The sequence below is a fragment of the Eumetopias jubatus genome, unplaced genomic scaffold (assembly GCF_037043125.1).
Source record: "Eumetopias jubatus isolate StellerSeaLion01/CBP00866 unplaced genomic scaffold, mEumJub1_p1.0 scaffold_15, whole genome shotgun sequence".
NCBI classification, from domain to species: domain Eukaryota; kingdom Metazoa; phylum Chordata; class Mammalia; order Carnivora; family Otariidae; genus Eumetopias; species Eumetopias jubatus.
In genome coordinates, this window is record NW_028274821.1 from 94,443,928 (window position 1) to 94,467,389 (window position 23,462).

Below are 23,462 nucleotides of genomic sequence, written 5' to 3' on the forward strand. Positions count from 1 at the left end.
GCAGGAGACGCTGGCCCCACTCGCGGCTCCGTAGCTGCCGCGGTCGCCGCAGCGTCGGGACCAGGACCAGCGAAGCCCGCGGAGGAGCCGCGGCTGCGACGAGCTCTCGGCGGCGCCGGGCGCCTGGAGCAGCGCCGGGACCCGCTTCAGCACCGCGGACAGCGCCAGCCGCTCCCGCGGCCGTGGGACCCCCGCGTGCCCGGCACAGCGCCCGCCCACCGAGGGCTCGGGTGCCCTCTTCCCTCCCGCAGACGTCCGGGGACTACGGCTCCGGGGGAAGACGTGGCGCCCCCAGCCCGCGGGATCGGGCGCGCGCAGGACGGCCGGGACACCCCGCTGGGGATGCGCCGAGGGCCCCGTATTCGCGCTGCCCAGAGCTAGGGCTCTGCCCGGAGCCCATGAGCACCATGCGCCTGCTGACACTCGCCCTGCTTTTCTCCTGCTCCTTTGCCCGCGCTGCCTGCGACCCCAAGATCGTCAACATCGGAGCTGTGCTGAGCACGAGGAAGCACGAGCAGATGTTCCGTGAGGCCGTGAACCAGGCCAACAAGCGGCATGGCTCCTGGAAGATCCAACTCAATGCCACCTCCGTCACCCACAAACCCAACGCCATCCAGATGGCCCTGTCGGTGTGCGAGGACCTCATCTCCAGCCAGGTGCCCACCACCCCCCACCAGGGCTCCCGCAGCGCAGCTCTTACCCCTCCCCCCACGCCTCCCCACCATCCCCCCTCCTCTACCCTCCATCCCTCCTACTGTCCCAGTTTCATCCCACCCTTTCCTAGCCCTCTTGAGAGAGGACCCCTAAGCGAGCTGGCTCATGTTGGAAAGGGCTGGTCTCACTAGCAGCCAAACACCAGTTCCCCATCTTGCCGCGTCTTGCTCCCCGCCCCCCCACTGATCACCTGCCACCATGGTCAGTCCTCACAAGGTTCCAGGGCTCCAGATCCTGACCCATGTGTGCAGACGTGTGGCAAGCATTTCATGGTTTGTTTCATCACTGTGTCAGTGAAGGGTGGGTATCCTGGGCTTATGGCAGAAGGGCTCTCCCAGCCCCAAGCATGCACTGTGAGCAGGTCTTTAAACAGGATGGGGCCTGGGGCCATCTTTGTCTCTGCTTCTAGACCTCCTTCCCTTCCTCCCTCCTCTTCCCCCATCCATGGGTTTGTCTGAGATGGGAAATGGCCCAGGTGTTGAAGCAGAGTGTTCTGGAGGGTGGGAGCAGGGACTGTGCATGTGGGAGGTGTCCGGGCACACAGCGCGGGAGCCGCTGACTGCCAGCGCTGCGGGGGAGGACATGACTCCTAGGATTTTGCCCGTCAGAGCTGTCCGCCCCTGTGCCGTGCTGCCTGCTGAATTCCAATGAATCCACGGGATCACTGCAATGCAGCCCTTTATGTAAGAGTCGGGACCGACACTGGGCCAAATGATGCTTATCCTTGCTCACCTGCCAGACACAGCACATCTGTGGACATCGGTGGACAGGCACACTCACACATGCACATCTGTATTTATGCACAGAGATGCCTAGACTTACATTAGCACACACTCATGCACACCAGCATTACACAATCGATTGCACATGCTCACTCACACACATCTGCCCAACACGCATGCACACCCATGGACACACATGCTCATGGGCCACACAGTGCTTGGCACACCCAGGTGCACATGCAAACAGGGGCTCAATCATGCACACACATGCACATACACATAAGGACATGTTGGGGCATACATTTATACACATGCATATTCCAGCACACACTTGTGAACACCTGTATGATCAGACACTCACGCAGACACAGACTGGGCACTTTTGGTTGCGGACTGGAGGTGAGGGCCTGGGAAGGGATAGCCAGTCCAAACAGCTCCAACTGCAGAGGCTGGGGCTGAGCTTTGCTCAGAAATCTCCCCCTCCCCACCTCACAAGCCACCTCCATGCTCCCAGCCCCAAGCACGAGAGATAGGACTGGGTGAAGTCTTCGTGGCCAGCAGCTTAGGTCACGTGTCCCATCTGGGATGAGGGAGAGACGTGAAGAAGCGGAGTTAGAGAGTCCGGGTAGGGCCCTTTCTGGGGGCCCCTCCTCCCACTCACAGTTACGCCATCTGTGAGCATTGTTCCCTCAGAGAACAGCCAGTGCCAGGAGCAACAGTGACAGTGACAGCAGCAGCTGCCCCTCGCGGGGCACACCTTATGGGTGAGGGCTGTGCTAGCTTGGCAGCCGTTGCCCCACGTGTGGGGCCGGAGCATGCCACCCCCCCCACCCCATGGGCAGGAAGAGGTGGGCCCTGTGGCTCACAGACTCTGGGAGGCGGAGTTGGGACAGACCCAGGCCCTTCTAATGGGAGGGTGGCAGGGAGGTGCCAAGCCATCTGCTCCCCGCCACCACTCTTCCCCTGCCCTGGAGCACTGAGCCACTGGCTTCAGACCTGCCTGCAGGGGCCGTGGTCCAGGCAGGAAGGCTAGGCTGCCCACCCCTCCCCAGCACTCTCCTTTCTTGAGGATGTGGTCAGCGCTCAAAGTCAGGACTAAGTCTGGTTCAAATTAGGCTGAGCTCAGCCGGCCCCTGGAAGACACCTGCAGGATTGAGGGCGCCCGTGACTCCTTGCCTGGCTTCTCCCAACAAAGCTCCATCTGCAGTATTAGATGCAGACCTTTTGGAGCAGCTCGTGGTTTCTGGAGCACTGGCCTCCGTGCCCAGGCGGAGGGACAGTGGGTGTGCTCGTCAGCATGACGCGGGACCAGCCACTCTCACCAGCCCATGCTGGGGGCGATGTGTACCTCCTGGGACATCCCGAGGACAGTCTCTGCCTTCCCTTTCAGGGTCTCAATACACATCCCAGGACAGTTCCTCCAGTGTGAGGGATGAAGGGAGGCCCCAGGCAGGGAAAAGTGCGGGGAGGGGTCTGTCATCTCCCTGTGTGTCCTGTCTGCCCCCTGGAGTCTTGCTCTGCTTCTGACTCACTCACCCCTTCAATTGTAGACTCTGAGGGTGGTTCTAGGGTCTTGTCCCCTTGCCTGGGGGTGTGTACCCCTTGGGCTGCATGTGTGCACAAATGGTGCCCCTGGATGTCCCCACCCCTGGCCTGCTGAGTTCAGCCTCCACTGCTTCGGGGCAGCCAGCTCCAGTGCAGTGCCCGCCCCACCCTCACCCCCCACTCGAGCTGACCCTGTGCCCTGTGTCCACAGGTCTACGCCATCCTAGTTAGCCACCCACCTACCCCCAACGACCACTTCACTCCCACCCCCGTCTCCTACACAGCCGGCTTCTACCGCATCCCCGTCCTGGGGCTGACCACCCGTATGTCCATCTATTCAGACAAGGTAAGCCTGACCACTCCGTGGGGACCCAGCTGGCTCTGTTCCTGTGTTCAGACCCAGTGGCTGAGTCCGGCAGCCCAGGGCCACTGGCAGCTGCCCTGGGGTGAGGGAGGAGGGCGGAGGCACAGAGGTGCTCAGACCATGGGCTCTGGGCTCAAGGAGCAGCAGGGTGAGACGTGAGCTCATGCATTCATGCACGTTCACACACTCATACCCATACACAGAGCCTCAGACACACACAGACTCACTGACACACACGCACATACACACCGATACACATTCTCCTAGCAGGCAAACTCAGACTCACACAGGTTCACAGATACAAATAAACCCATACATTCACACCAAGTTCACGTGCACACACAAACATATCCCCATGAACAAACACTCAGGTGCTCTTACACACATTCACACATGCACACTCACACCATACACACTCTTACACTCACACACACCAAGGTGTTCACCCTCCCACACACTCATGCTCCATCACACACACACTCACAGGCACACTCGTGCACTTATACTCATGCCCACACACACACATACACTTACTCTGGCAAGCGACAGGCACCAATAACAAGCCCTCGGAAGCAGCAGAAGTTCCCGTGGGCCGGGAGAAAGGACAGACAGGTGGATTTTGGAGAGCTGGAGGGGGCGCTGCCAGGGGAGGAAAAGCCTGGAAGGGGTGCACCAGGCAGCCATGAGGTTGTGGGCCCCAGCCTTTCCCGCTGTAGGGCACAGGTGAAAAAGATGTCCCCGTATGTGCAGGGTAATGGAGGAGGCAGCTCATGGCAGGAGAGGCTAGACTGGGGTCTGCAGGTCCTGGGGCTGCAAGCACCAACACTCAGCAGCATATAGGACCCTTGTGGCCCCCGGGTGGGGAATGAGGGTCTGGCTGGAGCCATGCAATCCTGGAGCAGCAGCTGGAGGAGCCAAGAGGTCACTGAGCTGGTATCCCAAAGAGGTGGGGAACTCGTTCTAGGACACACAGCTCTCCCACAGCGTCTGCCCATGATCCTGGGAGGACTCATCAGCTGGGGAAGCCAAGAACCACCAGGAGGCTGGGAGGGCCCCACAGCCTGCTCCACGTCTTCCTCCAGACCTTGGGCTACCTGCAGACAGATCAGGAGGGGCCAGAGGAGGGGCCGTGTGCTGGGGGCTTCCCAGTCTCCCATCCCCTCCAGGTCCATCTTGCCGGGAGTCCACAGTTCTAGATAAAGCTGCCTAAGGCATGGAGGTCATCCCAGCCAGGGCCAGGGGGCCTGGGGAGGTCAGGGATGGGTCTGCCCAGAGGCGAGGGGAAACTGAGGCCAGTGCCAAAGTTTGTCCAGGAAGCCCCCAAGGGAGGAAGCCAGTTGGAGGCTGGAGCGGCAGCTCCTTCCTGAGGCTCTGGAAGCCCCAGCATATAGCTGAGGCACCCAGACTGTTCAGATGCACTTAGCCCTCAGCTGCAGAGAAGTGGGGGACCCTTTCCTGTGCCCTCCAACCTCCTTAGCTGTCTGGCACCCGTCCCCTCGTAAGCAAAAGGAAGGAAAGCAGCTGGGAGGAGGCGCCCTCTCCCAGGGCAGAACCCCAGCCCAGATTCAGATTGTGGCCCAACTCCCTGGTCCAGCATGAGGACCAAACCTCACAACTCCGCCCTGGCCCCACTCAGGGTCCCAATCCATGGCCAATCTGTGCCCAACACACAGACCGGGAAGGCCTGGGTCAGAGCCAGTCCGAGACCCCAACTACAACCCCCTTGCAGCCATGCTGACAAGTGGATGAGGGCCAGAGGCAAAGGGGCATTCTTGCGCTCAGGTTCCAAGGCACTGCCCCCAGGCCACAAAGAGGGAGCAGGTGGAGAAATGATGTGGACATCTCAGAGCACCACAAGATCAGCATGGGACTAGCATTCCCTGGGCAGACATGGAGGGGCGAGACTGCAGAGGGCAGAGCCTGCTGTGCGCTCCTGCCCTGTCCTGCCCTGTCCTGCCCCATCCTGGCAGTTGCATGTACACACAGAGAAGGAAGGCAGGGTCAGCAAGCAGCAACCTCTGGACTTGAAGACAAGGTTTTGGCCCCAAATAAAGACTTCTGGCAAACACTACGGTTGTGTGAATTTGGGAAGGAGCCCTGCGAAGCCCCACTGCGGATAGTTGAGAGGCTGTGCCCGGACAGCAGCCAGGGAGCCGGGGAGCTCATGTCAGGGACACTTCCGACAGTTCCAGAGACCTGGGCAGACACCGAGCGCTGTTTCTCAGATTGGACGGCGTGGGGGGCAGTAGGGGCAGTGGGGTCCCTGGCTCTGGCAGGTGGCCCCCAGCGGTCTGAGGGTAGAGCTAGGAGGAAGCAGGGTCCCGGGCTGAGGGGTCTGCTGGCGTCTGCAGCGGGAGGAGGGCAGCGTGGGGGAAGCGCCCCCATTCCCCCGCCGGCCCCTCAGCCTCCCTGTGTTCCCGCAGAGCATACACCTGAGCTTCCTTCGCACGGTGCCGCCCTACTCCCACCAGTCCAGTGTGTGGTTCGAGATGATGCGCGTCTACAGCTGGAACCACATCATCCTCCTGGTCAGCGACGACCACGAGGGCAGGGCCGCGCAGAAGCGCCTGGAGACGCTGCTGGAGGAGCGCGAGTCCAAGGTGAGGCCCGGGCCGCGGGCGGGAGGAGCCGAGGAGGAGCCGAGGAGCCGAGGAGCCGGAGGAGCCGGCGCGCTGCCTGCGCTGTGTCTGTGGCCCGTGTGTGAACACCCTTTCTTTCCATCGTGCATGGTCAGCACCACTACGTCTGGCGAGCGCCCGCCCCAGCCTGTTCTCGGCTCATTTCACTCGCTTTGCCATTAGTCGAAATCTCCTTCGTGTCAGTCCCTGCGGGGCGAGGGCAGGACCACCTGGAGCTCCGCAAACACCCCACCCCGCCCAGCGCAGCACCCTCCTCCTCACGGGGCTGCAAGGCCCGGCCCCGCCCCTTGCAGTTGCGCCCCCGTCCCCCGCAGCGCCCCCAACCCCAGAAGGCGGAGGCCCCAGCCAGACCCGGCGCGGCCCTCCCCTCCTCCCGCCCCCAACCCTCCCCACAGCGGCCCCAGAGCCCCAGCGACCGTGCGTCGTGCCCCTCCCCCAAAGGACCCGGTACCCTCCCTCCCTGCATTGCACGACCTCACCTCCCCTGCCGCCCTCCCCCTCTCAGCTGCCCATTGTCCTACCCGAAGCTCATCCACAGACAGCTGCCACCCCCTCTCCTCTGCCTGGGCTCTGCCCCCTGCAGGCCTCCCGCTCCCCCAAGCTAGCCCGGAGGCTGTCCCCTCCTCACCTCACTCCCACCGTGGGGCTGGGCTCTGGGTTCCTCCAAGAGACCAGTTACCCTCCTGGCTCTAGACACACTGACCAACAGCCCCAGCCTGGCCCCCACTCTGTGGGGCCGCAGAGAGGGCAGAGTGGCCATTTCTGGGGGTCCAGGTGACCCCCACCCCCTTCCTTGCCCGCCCCCACTGCCAGCTTGAGGAAGCCCAGGGTCCCGCCTTCACCCAGCCCAGAGCCCTGAGAGCTCAAGCCCTGTGCCATGGCCCCTCAGTTAGGATGGAGGCCGAGGCGCAGAGTTGGGGGGGAGGCCTAGGCTGGGGCGGGCCCGGGGAGGCCAGACCAAGGGGGTGGTGGGAAGCATGTTCTGTCTGTGAAGTCAGAGCTGGCTTCAACCAACTTAGTGCCAACCCCAGGCCCCTCACAGGCCCCTGCAGGGAGTAGAGGGCACCGGCTGGGGTGGGTGAAGCCAGAGGGCAGACCCAGAGGTTCCTGGGGGGGGGGCCCTGCTGTGGGAGATTGGCTGAGTCTGAGAGGGAGGGCTGACCACCAGCGCCGTGGGCCCCACTCCTCCCAAGACAGCATCCCCCAGCGCCTGGCAGGCTGGTCACCTCCTGGCGGGCCCACCGATGGCTGCACACACTCACACGCTTACTGGCCGTGTCCCTGCACACCCACCCACGTGCGCCCATGCTCACAGGGACATGTGGTCATTCCCAAGACAATCCGCTCACATTTCACATCTCCCACCACAGCCTGAGACCGTACCTGGACACGCACACAGGTCTGTAGCCCACAGACACACTCACCCCACCAACTCACACACACGCCCACACACGTGCCCGCACGCCTTCTCACACACACACACACACGAGTGCGCAGATGGCACTGGCCCTCATTTCTCCACCAAAATCTTGTGTAGACTGACACTTTCACAGAGATGCCCGCAGACGCACACGACCCGTACGCATGCACGCACACACACACACAGAGTCCTATCACACTCGCTCACCAGTGCACGCGTGGGCCGACAGCTGTGCACACACCCATCAGTGAGAACAGGCACCTGGGCCTCTAAGGGAGATAGAGGGGAGGGTGCCAGGAGGGGAGGGACAGAGGGGACACAGGGCATGAGGGAGGGACTGCTCACCCCCATTCAGCACTGCCTGGGGCGGGCTGGGCACCGCTGGGACCACGCAGCAGGTGCATGGCAGGGGTGGGGGAGGCAGGTGGGTCCCCAAAGGGACACAGACAGGGCCGCCCTTTCTCCCAAGTGTGACCTTGTCCAAGAGCACAGCTCCGTGGCTGGGAGCCCCGGTGGCCCCCGTGCCCCCTCGCCCCCAGCACTGCCCTGGCCCCCAGCCCGCTCGGGCCGCGGTGTTTGCGAGCTCCAGGTATGTGCCCGTCTGCAGACGTGCCGAGGAGGTGGTGTGGTTGCTTCAGCGCCGTCATTTTCAACCGTTTATAATCTTCTTCTGTGTCTGCATATTTTCTCTGTGCACATTATTCATCAGAGTAAAAAAAGGAACTATGAAAACCTCGACCAACTGTCCTATGACAACAAGCGCGGACCCAAGGTATATATGCATGGACGTGCACGCCACCCACCGACTAGGGAGCCCTGGCCTCCGGCGCCTCGGCCGCTAGGGCCGCTGTCGGCCCGGCTGTGCTGCGCCGCAGGCCTGAGCCTGGAGGAGAGTGAGGTCGTGAGGCAGGCAGCGGCAGGCAGGAGAGGGCAGGAGCGGGGCCGCGTGGGTGCCCGCGGCCCGCCCATCGCGGCCTCAGCCTTGGCCTGCACCGAGAAGCAGGCACGGCCGGGCCGGCCGCAGGAGGAGCTGCTCTCCGGGAAGTGCATGCGAATCTCTGGGACCCCCAGGGTTTCCTCGCGGAACCCAGGAGGGAGCCCGCCCGCCCAGCTGCCCGCCTGCCCCTGTCGGTCCAGCCACTCCTGCAGGGGCCTGCAGGGTCAGGCCTGAGAGGATCTCCCATGGTTTTGGAAAAGTCGGCCCTATTTCTGCGCCCGGTTGCATTCCAAAACTCTTTTCTGTTTCCTGTCCGCTGCACGCATCCTTCTGAGTCTCGGCCCACTTCAGCTTGCATGCTCAGTGCAAAAGTGAGGACAGGAGAGAGATGGAGCGAGCACAGGAGAGCGAGCAGGCTGAAGAAAGGACAGCAGGCGAGGCCAGGCCAGGCCAGGCAGGAGCCAGGCAAGCAGGTGCACAGTGCAGGTGGCAGGTGCAGGCCGTGGCGGCCCTAGCTAAGCTGCCTCTGGGCTCTTAGCAGCTGCAGCCCGACTCTCGCCCCTGAGGCGCTATGCCCCTGCCCCAGCCATCTGCTAACACTCCCGCTCACACCGCAGGCTGAGAAGGTGCTGCAGTTCGACCCGGGGACCAAGAATGTGACGGCCCTGCTGATGGAGGCGCGGGAGCTGGAGGCCCGGGTCATCATCCTCTCTGCCAGGTGAGGCTGGGCTAGACCCCTCCCCCTACTTCGCCCAGGCCTGCACCTGGGCCAGGGGCACTGTGGGGCTGACGCTGAGTTTCAGCTTCCAAAATGCCATGTCGAGGAGCGCCCCCCACCCCCGCCACGTACACCTGGAGACCTGGCCAATGCAATACCTTCTACCTGTCCATCCTTCCTCCTTCTAGTCACCTGTGGCTGCTTGCTCTGAGATGGGAGATGGAGAAGTCCCTGCCCTCAGGAAGGCAAACATGGCCCAAAGGCAGAGATGTGACCCAGGACTCTGGGAGCCGGGCTCAGGGGCAAAGCCCAGGGAAGGGACATGTGGGTGTGCAGGTGAGCCCAGGGGAGAAAGCCACAGCGAAGAGAGAGGCAGAGTCCTAGGACGGCAGGATTGGAGCAGCTGGAGTGGACAGCAGGAGAAAGGAACCAGTTAGGGACCTGTGGAAACCAAGCTGCAGCCAGCCAGCGCCTGACCCCCACCTTGACCTTGGAAATGAGACCTCAGCAAAAGCCTCCCTTTCCGTAAATGGCTAAGTTCCCCTGGGAAGGGAAAGTCCAGGCCCCTGGACTAGGAAAAGGAAGAGCCCCATTCCATGGAATAGCCAGGAGGGCCCACATGGACACACTCCAGTCTGCCCGTTCCTAGAAGTGCCACTGGGCTCCAACAGAGTGGAGAAAGACAACAGGGGTCACCCTGCCCAGAGGAGCGTTCCCCAAATGCTGCCGTCCAGCTGACCACAAAGAGGAAGCAATACTCTGAGTTGCAGGGCAGGTGTCCGTTTGGACATTCCGTCAACAAACCCCTGACACAGACCCCGGTGCCCCACTTCCCAGTGCTGGGGAGGGTGGGGCCAACCAAGCCTCCTTGGGCTGGAAGACAGGGAGCCCCTCGCTTACCAGAGCCAGGAGCTCATCCCCTTCTGCCCCTGTTTTACAGTGGCTAACCCGGGCTCACGCCAACCACTGACCCTGGGCACTGTGGGGAGGGCTCCAGGAGAAAGGTTTAAGGACAGGTGCAGGCAAGGCCAGGGGTTGCCCCGTCCCTCCCAGGGCAAGCCCTGCCCAGAACAAGCCCCATGGGAAAAGCCCCACCAGATCCTTCCATTTGATTTCCCAATTTGTTTGTACTCCCCCTCATTCATCATGGGGCTTGAGAGAGGTTCAGCGCATGTGGTGGGATCAAAGGGTGGGTGGGTGGGTGGACCAGTAGGCAGACAGATGGGCGAACGGACAGTTAGCTAACAACCAGAAGGCCCCTTCAACCAGGACAGAGCAACTCTAGGAACTCATTCTGCCAAAACATAGATGTTCAACTGTTGGGCACCTTAACAAAGGATGAGGTCACATCAAACTAGACCCCCGCAGCCCTCACCTTATCACCAGAGTGGCCACCAGGACCCTGGCTGGAAAGCCACAAGTAAAACCGATCCACAGACTCCCACCATACCCGGGTCCCAGCAGAGGGGTGGGCACTTTCTCCGGTTTCCCTCTGGTCCGTGAGGTCCCACACCACATTCTGAAGCTCCCTGAGCATGGGCTGGGAGGGGCTTGCCCTTCGTTGCCAGCTCCCAGGCTCGAAGACAGGTTTGGCAGGTATGGCTCCAAAACAAAGGTCAGCCCAGGGCAGGCTATGTGGTCACATCTGATAGTTGCACACACACCATGCACACATGGAAACATGCACACTAACTATGTGTGCACCACATGCGAGAATGCACATGAGCACACACCACTGAACACCACATGTACACACGTCATGCACATCACACACACACACACACACGTGTGTGTACACACCCCCAAATAAACCTTGTGCACGTGCCCACAGGCACACAGCATATGCACACCACTCACACACACACACACACTGCATGTGCACACACCATGTACACACCATGCACAACACATGCCAAGTGTGTACACACACGAACACACATTACACACATACTATATAGACACACACACGTGTGCACGCCCACACATGGGTACACACCATATACACGCCACACACCGTGCACACATATATGTACACAAGACGTTCACACACACAGAGGCACAACACAACATACACCACACACCACATGCACGCACCTACCCCCCATGTGCACAGACACTGCCAACAAAGGCAGAGCACTCATCAACCACACAACCACCAGCACCCCCCTTGGACCCACACAAGGCCCCTCCCTGGACCGTTAAGAGCAGAAGGTACCCCTCCCCTCACACCTGGGCTCCTGGGAGCAGAGACGCCCGCGTGGCATGATGACGGGGCTCCCGGCCGCCCCGCACGCCCCGGTTCCCAGGAGCCAGGGAGGCAAGGGGGCGGCACACACAGGTCTTCCTGACCCCGGTACTTCCACCTGACACACGGGTTCCTCCTGCCTGAGGGCCCTTGAGAGCATGTTGGGGACAGGCCTCATGAAGCCAGTCTCAATTTCTGAGCAACTTTCTATGGAGCGTCGAGAGGCCGTGTCTCCAATTTCCTTCTTGCCTTCCGAGATTGTCTTTTCTGGGGCCAGTTACTTCCCTAAAACAGTTGGATGGGCTGATCAGGATTTTGCCTCCAACTTTTTACTGGTCATAACGATTCGCACAGACACAAGCGTGGCGGTGCACTCGGCCCACTCAGCCAGACGTCCCGGAACTGAACCATGTCACGCAGACAGGCTTCTCTGCCAGCCTCACCGGGCAGCCTGTGCCCCTACAGGTGCGGCACTGGCCTTGCCGGGCAGTCCTGGCTGGAGGCTCTGCTTTGGTCACGGGTGAGGTGCTGCCCGGGGCACCTCTCTGTGCGTGGCTTACATCAGGCAGGAGCATGTCGTGTAGAGCAAACATGGAAGGTCTACGTGTCCTCTCTGGCTAACCCTTGAGAAAACTGGGGGCAGGCCCCTTAGGGAGTCTAGAGCCACCTCAGTTTCCAGAGTCAGTCATTGTGAAAATAACCCAACACTCAGACAGTCCGTCCATCCCCTCTGGACCCCGCATTAGCCAAATGCCAGCTGTGGTCTCTGGCCATCTGTGGCCAGGTCCCAGCTGGTAGAGAAGGGAAGGTCAGAGCAGGGGGAGGACCCCCAGAGGCCCCCACAGCCCCACCAGGCCCAGGATCCTTGTCCTGACAAGGGGAGCCCTAGGGGGCCAGGAGCACAGGGGCTCACCTGTAAGGATACCTCGAGAGCTCAGGATCACATGCGCCTCCAAGGCAAGGCCCTGCACTGCATCCTGCCACCGCCCCAGCCCTGGGTGGCAGGACATGCACAGCTGCTGGGCAGCAGCTCTCGGCACTCATCTCTCTCGAGCAGCTCTCGCTGCAAAGCGGAGGGCAGTTCCCAGGCACTGGGTCCCACCAACATCTGACCAACCCGGAGCATCCCCCACCCCTCAACTTGCATGTGTGGATGTGGAGAACCAGAGCGTGTACGGCTTGTCCAGGAGGTCGAAGGGGCATGGGCTCTGGGGTGACTGTCCACACACAGACCCAACTCTGCCAATTACCATTACTTGTGTGCTTTGGGTGCCTTGGTTTCCCCTCCTGCCACAGGGATAGTACTGATGTCCGCTGCATAGGGATACCGTGATAATTAAATACAAGAGTCCGTGTAAAGCGCTCAGAGCAGTGCCTGGCACCTGGTGAGCAAGCGAGCAATCAACAATGATCCCTTACCATCTGGGGCACCCTGACCCTGCTCACCAAGGCAGAGGGCCAGCAAGAGAGACTGGAAGCTCTGGGGGTCTGGGCCCCATTACCCCATCCCTACCCTCCACCACCACCCCCCTCACCTCTGTTGCGGGGCAGGGGCGGTCTCCTGGCCCAGGTGTGGGCTGGCGATGCAGGCTGGTACCGGGCCCTCTGCACCATCACTGGACCCAGGAAGGGCTGGGCCTGTCACCTCGGCAGTGTCCCCAGGCCTCTTTCCAGGCGAGGGTGGGCTGGGGGAGAGGCGGGGACAGGCCCAGACTCCAGAGGAGAACCCGTAGGTCCGGTGGGGAGGGGCTGGAGTCCTGGCTCGTCATCGCCCTCTGCCCCACAGCGAGGACGATGCTGCCACCGTGTACCGCGCAGCCGCGATGCTGAACATGACCGGCTCCGGGTACGTGTGGCTGGTGGGGGAGCGCGAGATCTCAGGCAACGCTCTGCGCTACGCCCCGGATGGTGAGTGCTGGGCCTCTCCGGGTCCCGGTGGGCCGGGGTTCCCCACGGGCTCTAAGCCCACCACACTCGCCCCAGGCATCATCGGACTGCAGCTCATCAATGGCAAGAACGAGTCAGCGCACATCAGCGACGCCGTGGGCGTCGTGGCCCAGGCAGTGCATGAACTCCTGGAGAAGGAGAACATCACCGACCCGCCCCGGGGCTGCGTGGGCAATACCAACATCTGGAAGACGGGGCCGCTCTTCAAGAGGTGGGCGGGCTCGCTTCTAGGGGTGGGCGGAGACTGTCTTCCAGAGGTGGGCGGGGCTCCCTTCTAGGGGTGGGCGGGGACTATCTTCCAGAAGTGGGCGGGGCTTTCTTCTAGAGGTGGGCGGGGACTATCTTCCAGAGGTGGGCGAGGTTTTCTTCTACGGGTGGGCGGGGCCTCTCAGGAGATGGGAGTAGTTCTCTTCAGCAGGTGCAGATACCGTCATCTCCCCGACTTCGCTCCTCTTCCCCCACCTCTCTCCTACCACCACCACCTCCGTTTCCACTGTGCTAATCATCCACCTCATTTCCAACACCGACATTAACGCTTCAAATGTCAGTGAAGTCATGGCTCTCTCCACTGCTCCTGACCCCACCTTTTAACACTGCAGCCAACCCTGAGACCCACCCCACCTACACAGGGTGCCTGACAACCCTTGGGAGGAGGCTCCTGCTGCATTTGGGGACAGGGGGCTTCCAGGGACCCAGCAGATCAGACAAAGGAGACCCCAAGGATGGAAACCAAGCCTGTAGGGAGCCAGGATTGGCCAGATGCCCAAGTGGATGGCCACAAGGGGGCAGGAGATAAGTCACAGCACCCCGGACGCTATACCACTCAGCCCATCACCAGATCCACCCCACCCCACTAAATAGCAAACAGTGAGTAGCATGTGCAGAACAGTTATAGTGCCCACAACAGGGGTACACACGCAACTGCAGATCTATGCAGCACGTGTGCACAGACTCAGAGAGGCGTGTGGCACATACACAGGCGTGCCACAAGCACGTGCATAGGGGTGCATCCACACAAAGATCACGTGTGTCACATATGTGGCCCCGTGTGCACACAAGACAGGACCTCAACCCCACCTCCCCCACTTGCTTGTGAACAGGCTACTGCATCCTACCTGGACTTACTCCTCCTCGTTTGTGAAGCAAGGATGGCTGCTGGGAGGGACTGTCCCAACCCACAGAAAGCCCTCGAATAGGGTCTGGTGCTCAGGAGTTACTGGGCTACCATAGCTGTGTTGTCCATCTGGTGCTGGCAGACCGGCACACTGTCCACCAGATGCCCAGCACGAGGGTCTGACATCTGCTGATCTTTCCTTCTTGGGATTGAGGCAGAAAAAGGGGCTTGGGCTCAAAAGGCCAGGGAGAGGGAGCGTCTCTGATAAGTCTGCCCACAATGCCTTCTCCAGAGTGCTGATGTCTTCCAAGTATGCAGACGGGGTGACAGGCCGCGTGGAGTTCAATGAGGATGGGGATCGGAAGTTTGCTAACTACAGCATCATGAACCTGCAAAACCGGAAGCTGGTGCAAGTGGGCATCTACAACGGCACCCATGTAGGTGGGGGTCATGAGGGGGTGGGGGCTGGGGCCTTAGGGTCCTGGGGCCAAGACCCCTGCGTGGCCACCCTCCATCTCATACTCCCACCCCCAGGTCATCCCCAATGACAGGAAGATCATTTGGCCAGGTGGAGAGACAGAGAAGCCCCGAGGGTACCAGATGTCCACCAGGCTGAAGGTAGGGATCCTGCCCCCCTTTGCCAGCGTCCACACCCCCGATGCTCCTTCCAGCTCCTTGGGCCTGGGGGGCGGGGGACAGTGAGGCCAATGAAAGTGACTGAAGGAAGTGGGGAATGACCGGCACCTGGCTGCTGTAGGCCACACTTGGCACCACAGAGGAAGCAGGGAGAGCAGGTGGAGGGACGAGAGGAAGCTGCTGGCCCCCCATCCCATGGGCTCTCTCCAGTGCCTCTCCTGATCCAACTCCACTTGAGTCTAGAGAAGCCGTGTGGGACAGGACTCTTCCGGGGATGAGCTGATAGGGGACAGAGGGACCACTAGGTAGTTATTCTGGGGGCCTCAGCTGCAGCACTCTCCATCCTGAGTTCTGGTTCTCGAGATGCCACTTCCACACTCATCACCTAACCTCCCCCACCCCCAGTCTTCACAGCCTCCTGCTGTGACTGAGTCACACTGTCCTTTTGGCTCTGTCCCCCACCACCGGGGCATTCCCCATAGCAGGCTGTTCCCTCCTTGGCTCTCTCCCTGGGCCTCTGGGAGCCCCTCCTTTGCTGGCCTTTCCCCTCGAAACTTCCCTTCCTTGCTCCTTTGGGCTCCTCCCTCCTTCACAGTCATCATCGTTCCCAACAAGTAGAGTGGGCTTTTCCAAAGCAGTTCGATACCTTGTATTTAAAAGTCTGAAAGTAGGAGCCCAAACACTGATGGCCAGATGGTCCCATTCAGGCTGCCAGATTGCAGATGGCTTTGTGCAAGGTGTTTTGGTCTCACCGATTTTTTAAAGGCACAAACATATATTGCTTGTATAATAGAAAAACACTTTTTTTAAAAGAAAACATGATGAAAGTTTAAAAAGCAATAAGCTCCTTCAGGTGCTCCCAATCCCCCAGGGGGGGGAAGTCAAAATGCTGCCCTTGCAGCTGAGACTCTGGCCAACCCACCCTGCAGACCCACCCTCCCCAGTGTGCCAGACGGTCCCTCTCAAACTGATCCCTGCCTACTCTGCATGCCCAATTCCAACATCACCTCCTCTGGGGCCCCTCATCAGTATGTTGCACTTGGTTCAGCTCCCCATGTCCCATACGTGTCCTCCTCACCCCCAGCCTCTGGGCCCGTGAAAGACAGGGAGAAGAGAGAACCCCAGCATAAGCCTCAAGGGGGCCTTGGGTTGAGAGGCAAGCTATGGGAGAGAGGACGACGACCACGGAGGAAAGAAGAAGGGAGCAAAGCTAGGTGGTCAAATACGCACTGCTGAGGAGGCTGAGGGCCAGGAGAGGCCAGGTGATCAGATAAGGGTGATCCCTGTGGGTCTCAGGTCCTGTGCAGACTCGGGCTGGATGCCAGACATGCCCCTGTCCTCATGGTAGGCAGTGGGGGGCAGGATGCATGCTCTGCACTGGGACAGGGAGTTTTTCACCACTGAGAAATCAGAGAAGATGCGGGGCCGACTGGACATTCCAGCAGGCTCTGATGGAGGGAGTGATGCATAAGCCAATACCCCAAAGACAAGTGGCCAAGAGGAGGGGACAGTGTTTCAGGAGGCCATGAGCCTTCTGAACGCTGAGTAGTCTGGGGACCCTCTAGGGGTCAACAGGCAGATGTTGCTGAGAGTGGCCAGGGAGATGTGGAGCTGAGCACGGAGGGGCAGCGGCTGGAGGTGGGGGGATGTCAGGGATTTGTAGGGCATCCAGGGGAGTCTGGGGGCTTAGGGTGAGTGGTCCAAGCTGGGTCTTCTCCCTCCCCCTCCCCCGCAGATTGTGACGATCCATCAGGAGCCTTTCGTGTACGTCAAGCCCACGCTGAGCGATGGCACATGCAAGGAGGAGTTCACCGTCAATGGGGACCCGGTCAAGAAAGTGATCTGCACTGGACCCAACGACACGTCGCCAGGCAGCCGTGAGCGCGGGGCTGGGGCGCGGGGCGGGGCGGGGCGGAGGGGCCGGGAGCTCGGCGGTGATGGCCCCTGTCGCGTCTCTAGCTCGCCACACAGTGCCTCAGTGCTGCTACGGCTTCTGCATCGATCTGCTCATCAAGCTGGCGCGCACCATGAACTTCACCTACGAGGTGCACCTGGTGGCTGATGGCAAGTTCGGCACTCAAGAGCGGGTACGCGTGGATTACTGGGTGCCACGAGGGACGGGTCCGGGTGGAAGCAGTCTGGCTAAGGACAAGGCCGGGGTGGGCGGGGCCTGCGGGCCCGGCGGGGGCGGGCGGGCGGGCGGGGCCAACGGACTGGGATGGGGTCTGGAGTGGGTGGGCCCAAGAGCTGAGCTAGGGCAGGAGTCTGTCGCGGGAGTGGGGCTGACATCGTTCGCGCGCCCACCAGCTGTATCGCCCCGCAGGTGAACAACAGCAATAAGAAGGAGTGGAATGGGATGATGGGCGAGCTGCTCAGCGGGCAGGCGGACATGATCGTGGCGCCGCTGACCATCAACAACGAGCGTGCACAGTACATCGAGTTCTCCAAGCCCTTCAAGTACCAGGGCCTGACCATTCTGGTCAAGAAGGTGGGCAGGGCCCAGCGCGGCTGGGGTGGGGTCCTAGGTGAGTTCGGGTGGCGCTGACAACCTGTCCACCTGCAGGAGATCCCCCGTAGCACGCTGGACTCGTTCATGCAGCCCTTCCAGAGCACGCTGTGGCTGCTGGTGGGGTTGTCGGTGCACGTGGTGGCCGTGATGCTGTACCTGCTGGACCGCTTCAGGTGAGCGCGGCCCGGGGGCCGGACACCTCCCTCTGCGGGGGCGGGCGGAGCCGGGCGAGGGGGCGGGGCAGGGCTGCCCCTCCCGCCCTCTCCCGCCCTCTCCCGCCCGCCCTCTGCGCCCCGCAGCCCCTTCGGCCGGTTCAAGGTGAACAGTGAAGAGGAGGAGGAAGACGCGCTGACCCTGTCTTCGGCCATGTGGTTCTCCTGGGGCGTCCTGCTCAACTCGGGTATCGGGGAAGGTGAGGCCGCGCCCGGCCGCATCCCGCTCCGCCCCTTCCCGCCTGCCCGGAGCTTACCGTCCTCTGCCCGCAGGCGCCCCCCGAAGCTTCTCAGCGCGCATCCTGGGCATGGTGTGGGCCGGCTTCGCCATGATCATCGTGGCCTCCTATACCGCCAACCTGGCGGCCTTCCTGGTGCTGGACCGGCCGGAGGAGCGCATCACGGGCATCAACGACCCACGGGTGAGGCCTGGCCGGCTGGGGGAGAGGAGAGTGAGGTCAGCGGAACTCTGCCTGGGGTGGGCCCCGGGAGCAGCAGCGAGCTCTGCCCTCTGACCCTGCAGCTGAGGAATCCCTCCGACAAGTTCATCTACGCGACGGTGAAGCAGAGCTCGGTGGACATCTACTTCCGGCGGCAGGTGGAGCTGAGCACCATGTACCGACACATGGAGAAGCACAACTACGAGAGCGCCGCCGAGGCCATCCAGGCCGTGCGGGACAAGTGAGGGGGAGGGGCGGGCGGGACCGGTGAGGGGGAGGGGCGGGCGGGACAAGTTGTGGGGGGACAGGCAGGGAGGGGCATCCACCCCTACAGGAAAAGTGAGTGTGTCCAGGCTGGATGGGAACCGCGGGATGGAAACAGAGGTAAGGTTTCCAGGTGGGCAGGAGGTGGAGACTGCGAGCAGCCTGGTTGTGCAGGGCGCCTGTGACCCCTGCCCCTGCCCACAGCAAGCTTCACGCCTTCATCTGGGACTCGGCAGTGCTGGAGTTTGAGGCCTCCCAGAAGTGCGACCTAGTGACCACTGGCGAGCTGTTCTTCCGCTCGGGCTTTGGCATTGGCATGCGCAAGGACAGCCCGTGGAAGCAGAATGTCTCCCTGTCCATCCTCAAGTGAGTCTGCCTCACCCGCTGCCTGCTGCCCTTCATCCTTCTCCAAGAGGCTCCCACCAGAGGCCAACCCCTCCCCAGAGCCAGACCCTACCCCTAGGCACACAGACCCCGCCACCCCAACGGGGGCCCCACCCCGGTGCCCCGCCCACTCCAGGATGCTCCCTCCCAGGTCCCATGAGAATGGCTTCATGGAAGATCTGGACAAGACATGGGTGCGGTACCAGGAGTGTGACTCTCGCAGCAACGCCCCTGCTACCCTCACCTTTGAGAACATGGCAGGTAGGCCTCCCCGTTTCCCTCAATGCCCCTGCTAACACTGGTGGGGTCCTCCAAGGGGCCTGCAGACTGGCCAGCCCACAGCTGAGGTGCTGGGTCCTGGCCCACAGGGGTCTTCATGCTGGTGGCTGGGGGCATCGTGGCCGGGATCTTCCTGATCTTCATTGAGATAGCCTACAAGCGACACAAGGACGCTCGCCGGAAGCAGATGCAGCTAGCGTTCGCAGCCGTGAACGTGTGGAGAAAGAACCTGCAGGTAGGACAGGCCAGCCTCCGAGGCCTGGTGCCCATGGCCCGGCCTGGCCCCGGCCCTCCTCCATTCCCGCAGGCCGAAGCACCGGCTCAGGCTCCCAGGAGCCCATGCGGGCAGGACTGGAGCTAAGAGCCCCAACCAGGGGCAGCATTGCTGGGGGGCCACCTGCAGGTGGCTGCCCCCTGCAAAGCCCGCTCCAAGCCTCTGCCTGGCCCCTCTGTCTCCAGAGTCGCCCGCGGCGCCCATTCCATAGGAAGGCAAACTGAGGCAGGGTAAGACAGGGACCCACCTGGGTGTAGCACGTGAGTCCAAGACATATTCTGCCCTCGCCGCCCCATGCCTCTCCTCGGCATCCGCCAGGAACCCCCTTCCCTGCTGCCCTGCTCTGTCCTCTGCTCCATGACTCCACCTTGAATCGGGCCAGCTGGCCCTGCCTGGCACCCCAGGCTGTGTCTGTGGGAACTCGCTGCCAGCAGGAAACAGGCTGCCCACCTGGGATAGGGCAGGCAGTGGGGCCTGTGCAGGCCTGTGGGCTCACGCCCCACGGCCCAGTTCTGGCTTCCTTCATCTCTTCTCTTTCTCTGGGTGCCTCCCCAGAGCTTGGGTCTGGGGATGAAGTTGGTGTCCAGAGAGGGAGGGCCACGGGGGGGCGGGTTGCTGGAGCCCCCACACCTCTCATCTGCCGACTCTTGTTCTCGGGACCTGGTCACTGCTCTCACTGGCTGGCACAGGGCCATTCTGGCCATCAGACCCCAGGCCAGGGTCTGGAAGCCACCTCCATCTATCTCTCCAATTCATCTTGCCGCCTGCCTTTGGCCCCTCAGCCCCTTCCTGAATCTTGGCGTCCCCTTGGGACAGAATGGCTGGCAGGGCCCGAGGGGCAACTCCTCCAGGGCTTGGGGGACCCTCCTCCTTGGGACACCTGTAATCCAGGGTCACCCAGGAGCCAGGGAGCCAGACTGACCTCCCAGGAAGAGAGCCAGACGGGACCCCCACGCCCCAAGCCCAGCCCCAGCACAAGCAAGGTCAGGCCGAAGACCGGGCAGGAGCAGGGGCTGCTTGCACACGTCCAGCTGCTGGTCCGTCTGTCCAGCACAGCGAGGCAGGCAGGAGCGAGGGCCTGAGTGGCCGGCCAGGCTGGGCAGCAGCCCCCGAGGAGCAGGCGAGGGCAGGTGTGGCCGCCGCCCTTAGCTGTCTAATCACTTATACATATTCATTTTAGGATAGAAAGAGTGGTAGAGCAGAGCCCGACCCTAAAAAGAAAGCCACATTTAGGGCTATCACCTCCACCTTGGCTTCCAGCTTCAAGAGACGTAGGTCCTCCAAAGACACGGTAAGGGGAAGAACGCCCAGTCCCACGTCTCCGACTCTTATCTCGCCCCGCCCCCGTGTCTGTGTCCCGTGCCTCAGGCGTGCCCTCCCCCTCTCCCTCACCATCCCATCCACCCCCACCTCTGACCGCTGTGGCCCTTCTGCCTTCATCTCTATTTGCCCAGCACATGAGGTCTTCACTCTCTCTCTAGACCTTTCTTGGTCCTTTCTCCCACTGGCCCTCACTGGGTCTCCTCTTTCCCCATGTGTCTCTGCGTTGGTCTGCCCCCCATGCCATGACGCCATGCGCCATCTTGAAGCTGTGTCATGTCGTTGGTCAGCCAGTCAGCCTCTGAGCCCAGGGCCCCTGGGAGCCCAGAGCCAATCTGTCCTGGACTCCTCACCTGTGGGAGGCCACGCCACCTCTCTGTCACATCCGTTTCTCCAGCCTCTCCCAGAGGAGCCCACTGCCCTCTCTCCCCCGTCGCGACATCCATGGGGGGTGGCTGTGGTGTCCCATCCGCCCATCTGTCTGGCTGCCAGCCCCGCCACCCAGACACCTGTGTCACGCGTCTCACCAGAGCCATGCCTGTTGCATCCCCTCCATGTGGTCTCTGTGTGGGCCGGGGCTGGGGGCCGGGCCTGGCTCCATCTGGGTGGACGGCTGGGGCCTGGAACTGGGACAGGCCCCCAGCCACAGGGGACCGCCAGGCGGGGACTGGGTGGCACTAGAGGGGTGGAGCCCACCCCAGGCAGAGCCGGAGTCACTGAGGCTCCCAGACAGAGGCCCAGGAAGCAGAGGCCTCGAGGGAGGAGGGCAGCTCCTCAGCTCCTGACCCTCTAGCCCTTCCCCACAGCGCGTCAGAGCAGGGCCTCCTACCCTGGACAGCTTGTCACCACACCAGATGTGCACACTTGGAATCAAAGCCCTTCAAATGGACCCAGGCTTGCTAGGGGCACCCCGATCCAAGGTAGGGAGGGGGCAGCCCAGAGTTAGCACTGTCCTTGGCCTCCCTGCCGTCCAGGGGCCAGCTTGGCCTCCATCCTGCAGGGGCTTATGCTCCAAGGTGGAAACAGGAATTTGCACACACACACACACACACACACACACACACACACACGCAGCGCACTGGGAAGGAGGCAGATCTCCAGGACACAGACAGGGCTTGGCACAGAATGATCCGAGGCCAGGGTGAAGCCATCAGGGTGCCCCCAGAGGGGCCCACGTGGCCTGGCTGCTCTGCTTCCCAGGAGGGGCTTGGCACTGGGAGGGTAGATGAAGAGTGAGGGATTGGGAGCTGCGAGCACAGGCCGGGGCTTCACAGGCCCGAGAAAGTGGGTTGAGCCAGGGGCCCTGCCAAGGGGTTCAGAAAGAGATCCAAGACCAGAGAGGAGAGGTGGTGGGGAAGGCCTGGGGAGAGGTTATCCTCGTAGACAGCACTTTTAGGGAGGAGCACAAAAGCTGCCTTGTGAGGGCGTCCTTGATTCCCCCCCCCAACAACACCCCTACCCAAAGACAAGCTCCTTAGCTCGTCCAGGTGCAACTCAGAGACCTTCGAGGTGCCTTTCTGGGGACACAATCCCAGTAGACTCTTTACCCGAGCCTCTGTGGGCACCAGGGACCATCTCCCAGGGCAGCCCTGACACCATGTGGCATCTGGGGCTGGCCCTGCCCTGAGGGGTGACTGGGGTGCTGCCAGCTGGAGGGTCCGGGCGGGGGAGGGCAGCCTAGTTCCCATCCTGTTTCAGGCTGGGCGCCTGCTTGGAGGGAGGCCTGGGTGGGGGGCTCTGTTGGGAGGGGTGGGGTCGATCCGGCTGCTAAGATCCTCTGCCCCTGTCCTGTGGCCGGTCTGGGCCAGGGCAGCACTGGGCGCTCAGGGCTGGGGTCCCTGGCAGCCAGCGGGGCCAGCGGGTATTGATTGTTGGTTCTTATTTATAGAGCACCGGGGGTGGACGCGGCGCTTTGCAAAACCAAAAAGACACAGTGCTGCCGCGACGCGCTATTGAGAGGGAGGAGGGCCAGCTGCAGATGTGTGCCCGTCATAGGGAGAGCTGAGACGCCCTGCCCGCCCTCCTCTGCCCCCCTCCCCCGCAGACAGACAGACAGATGGACGGGACAGCGGCCCGGCCCACGCAGAGTCCCGGAGCACGACGGGGTCAGGGGGAGGAGCGCCCCCCCAGCCTCCCCCAGGCCGCGCCCGCCCACCCGCCGGTCGGCCGGCTGGCCGGTCCACCCGTCCCGGCCCTGCGCGTGCCCCCGAGCGTGGGGGCTAACGGGCTGCCTTGTCTGTGTATTTCTATTTTGCAGCAGTACCATCCCACTGATATCACGGGCACGCTCAACCTCTCAGATCCCTCGGTCAGCACCGTGGTGTGAGGCCCCCGGAGGCACCCACCTGCCCAGTTAGCCCGGCCAAGGACACTGATGGGTCCTGCTGCTCGGGAAGGCCTGAGGGAAGCCCACCCGCCCAAGACTGCCCACCCTGGGCCTCCCGTCTGTCTGTCTGCCCTGCTGCCGGGCGGGCAGCCCCTGCTGGACCGAGGCTCGGACCAGAGCGGCTGAGGACAGGCCAGAGCTGAGCTGGCTGGGCAGGGCCGCAGGGCACTCCGGCAGAGGCAGGGCCCTGGGGTCTCTAAGCAGTGGGGGAGAGGGGCTAACCTGGCCCCGGAGGGGCTTGGAGCAGAGACTGAAGCCCCAGGCTTCCCCGGCCACTACCAGAGCCACGGTGTGGGTGCGAGCCCCAACTGGCTGGGCCACCCCCTCCTCCAGCGCCTGCTCTTGGCTTGGCAGCCTCGGCTCCACCCCTCTCCTTTTCTTACCCTCGTCCCT

At 62.2% G+C, this 23,462-nt stretch overlaps 1 protein-coding gene across 8 annotated transcripts; it reads left to right on the top strand.

Moving 5' to 3' along the window:
- The first annotated feature begins 398 nt into the window (after nt 1-398).
- Nucleotides 399-23,009, top strand: GRIN1 (glutamate ionotropic receptor NMDA type subunit 1). Of its 8 annotated transcripts, none has more exons than XM_028094578.1 (21): nt 399-656; nt 3,193-3,327; nt 5,769-5,945; nt 8,114-8,176; nt 8,959-9,059; nt 13,091-13,212; nt 13,288-13,462; nt 14,658-14,802; nt 14,900-14,983; nt 16,737-16,878; nt 16,961-17,088; nt 17,325-17,489; nt 17,565-17,683; nt 17,810-17,922; nt 17,996-18,144; nt 18,246-18,403; nt 18,631-18,792; nt 18,962-19,071; nt 19,179-19,324; nt 20,544-20,654; nt 22,941-23,009. In XM_028094578.1, the coding sequence occupies exons 1-21, from the start codon at nt 399-401 to the stop codon at nt 23,007-23,009; spliced, it is 2,832 nt and encodes a 943-aa protein (XP_027950379.1). The 8 variants fall into 8 exon arrangements, with proteins under 8 accessions (XP_027950379.1, XP_087875049.1, XP_027950383.1 ...); XM_088018923.1 differs by lacking the exon at nt 22,941-23,009 and adding an exon at nt 22,572-22,688; XM_028094582.1 differs by lacking the exon at nt 20,544-20,654.
- Nucleotides 23,010-23,462: the final 453 nt, after the last annotated feature.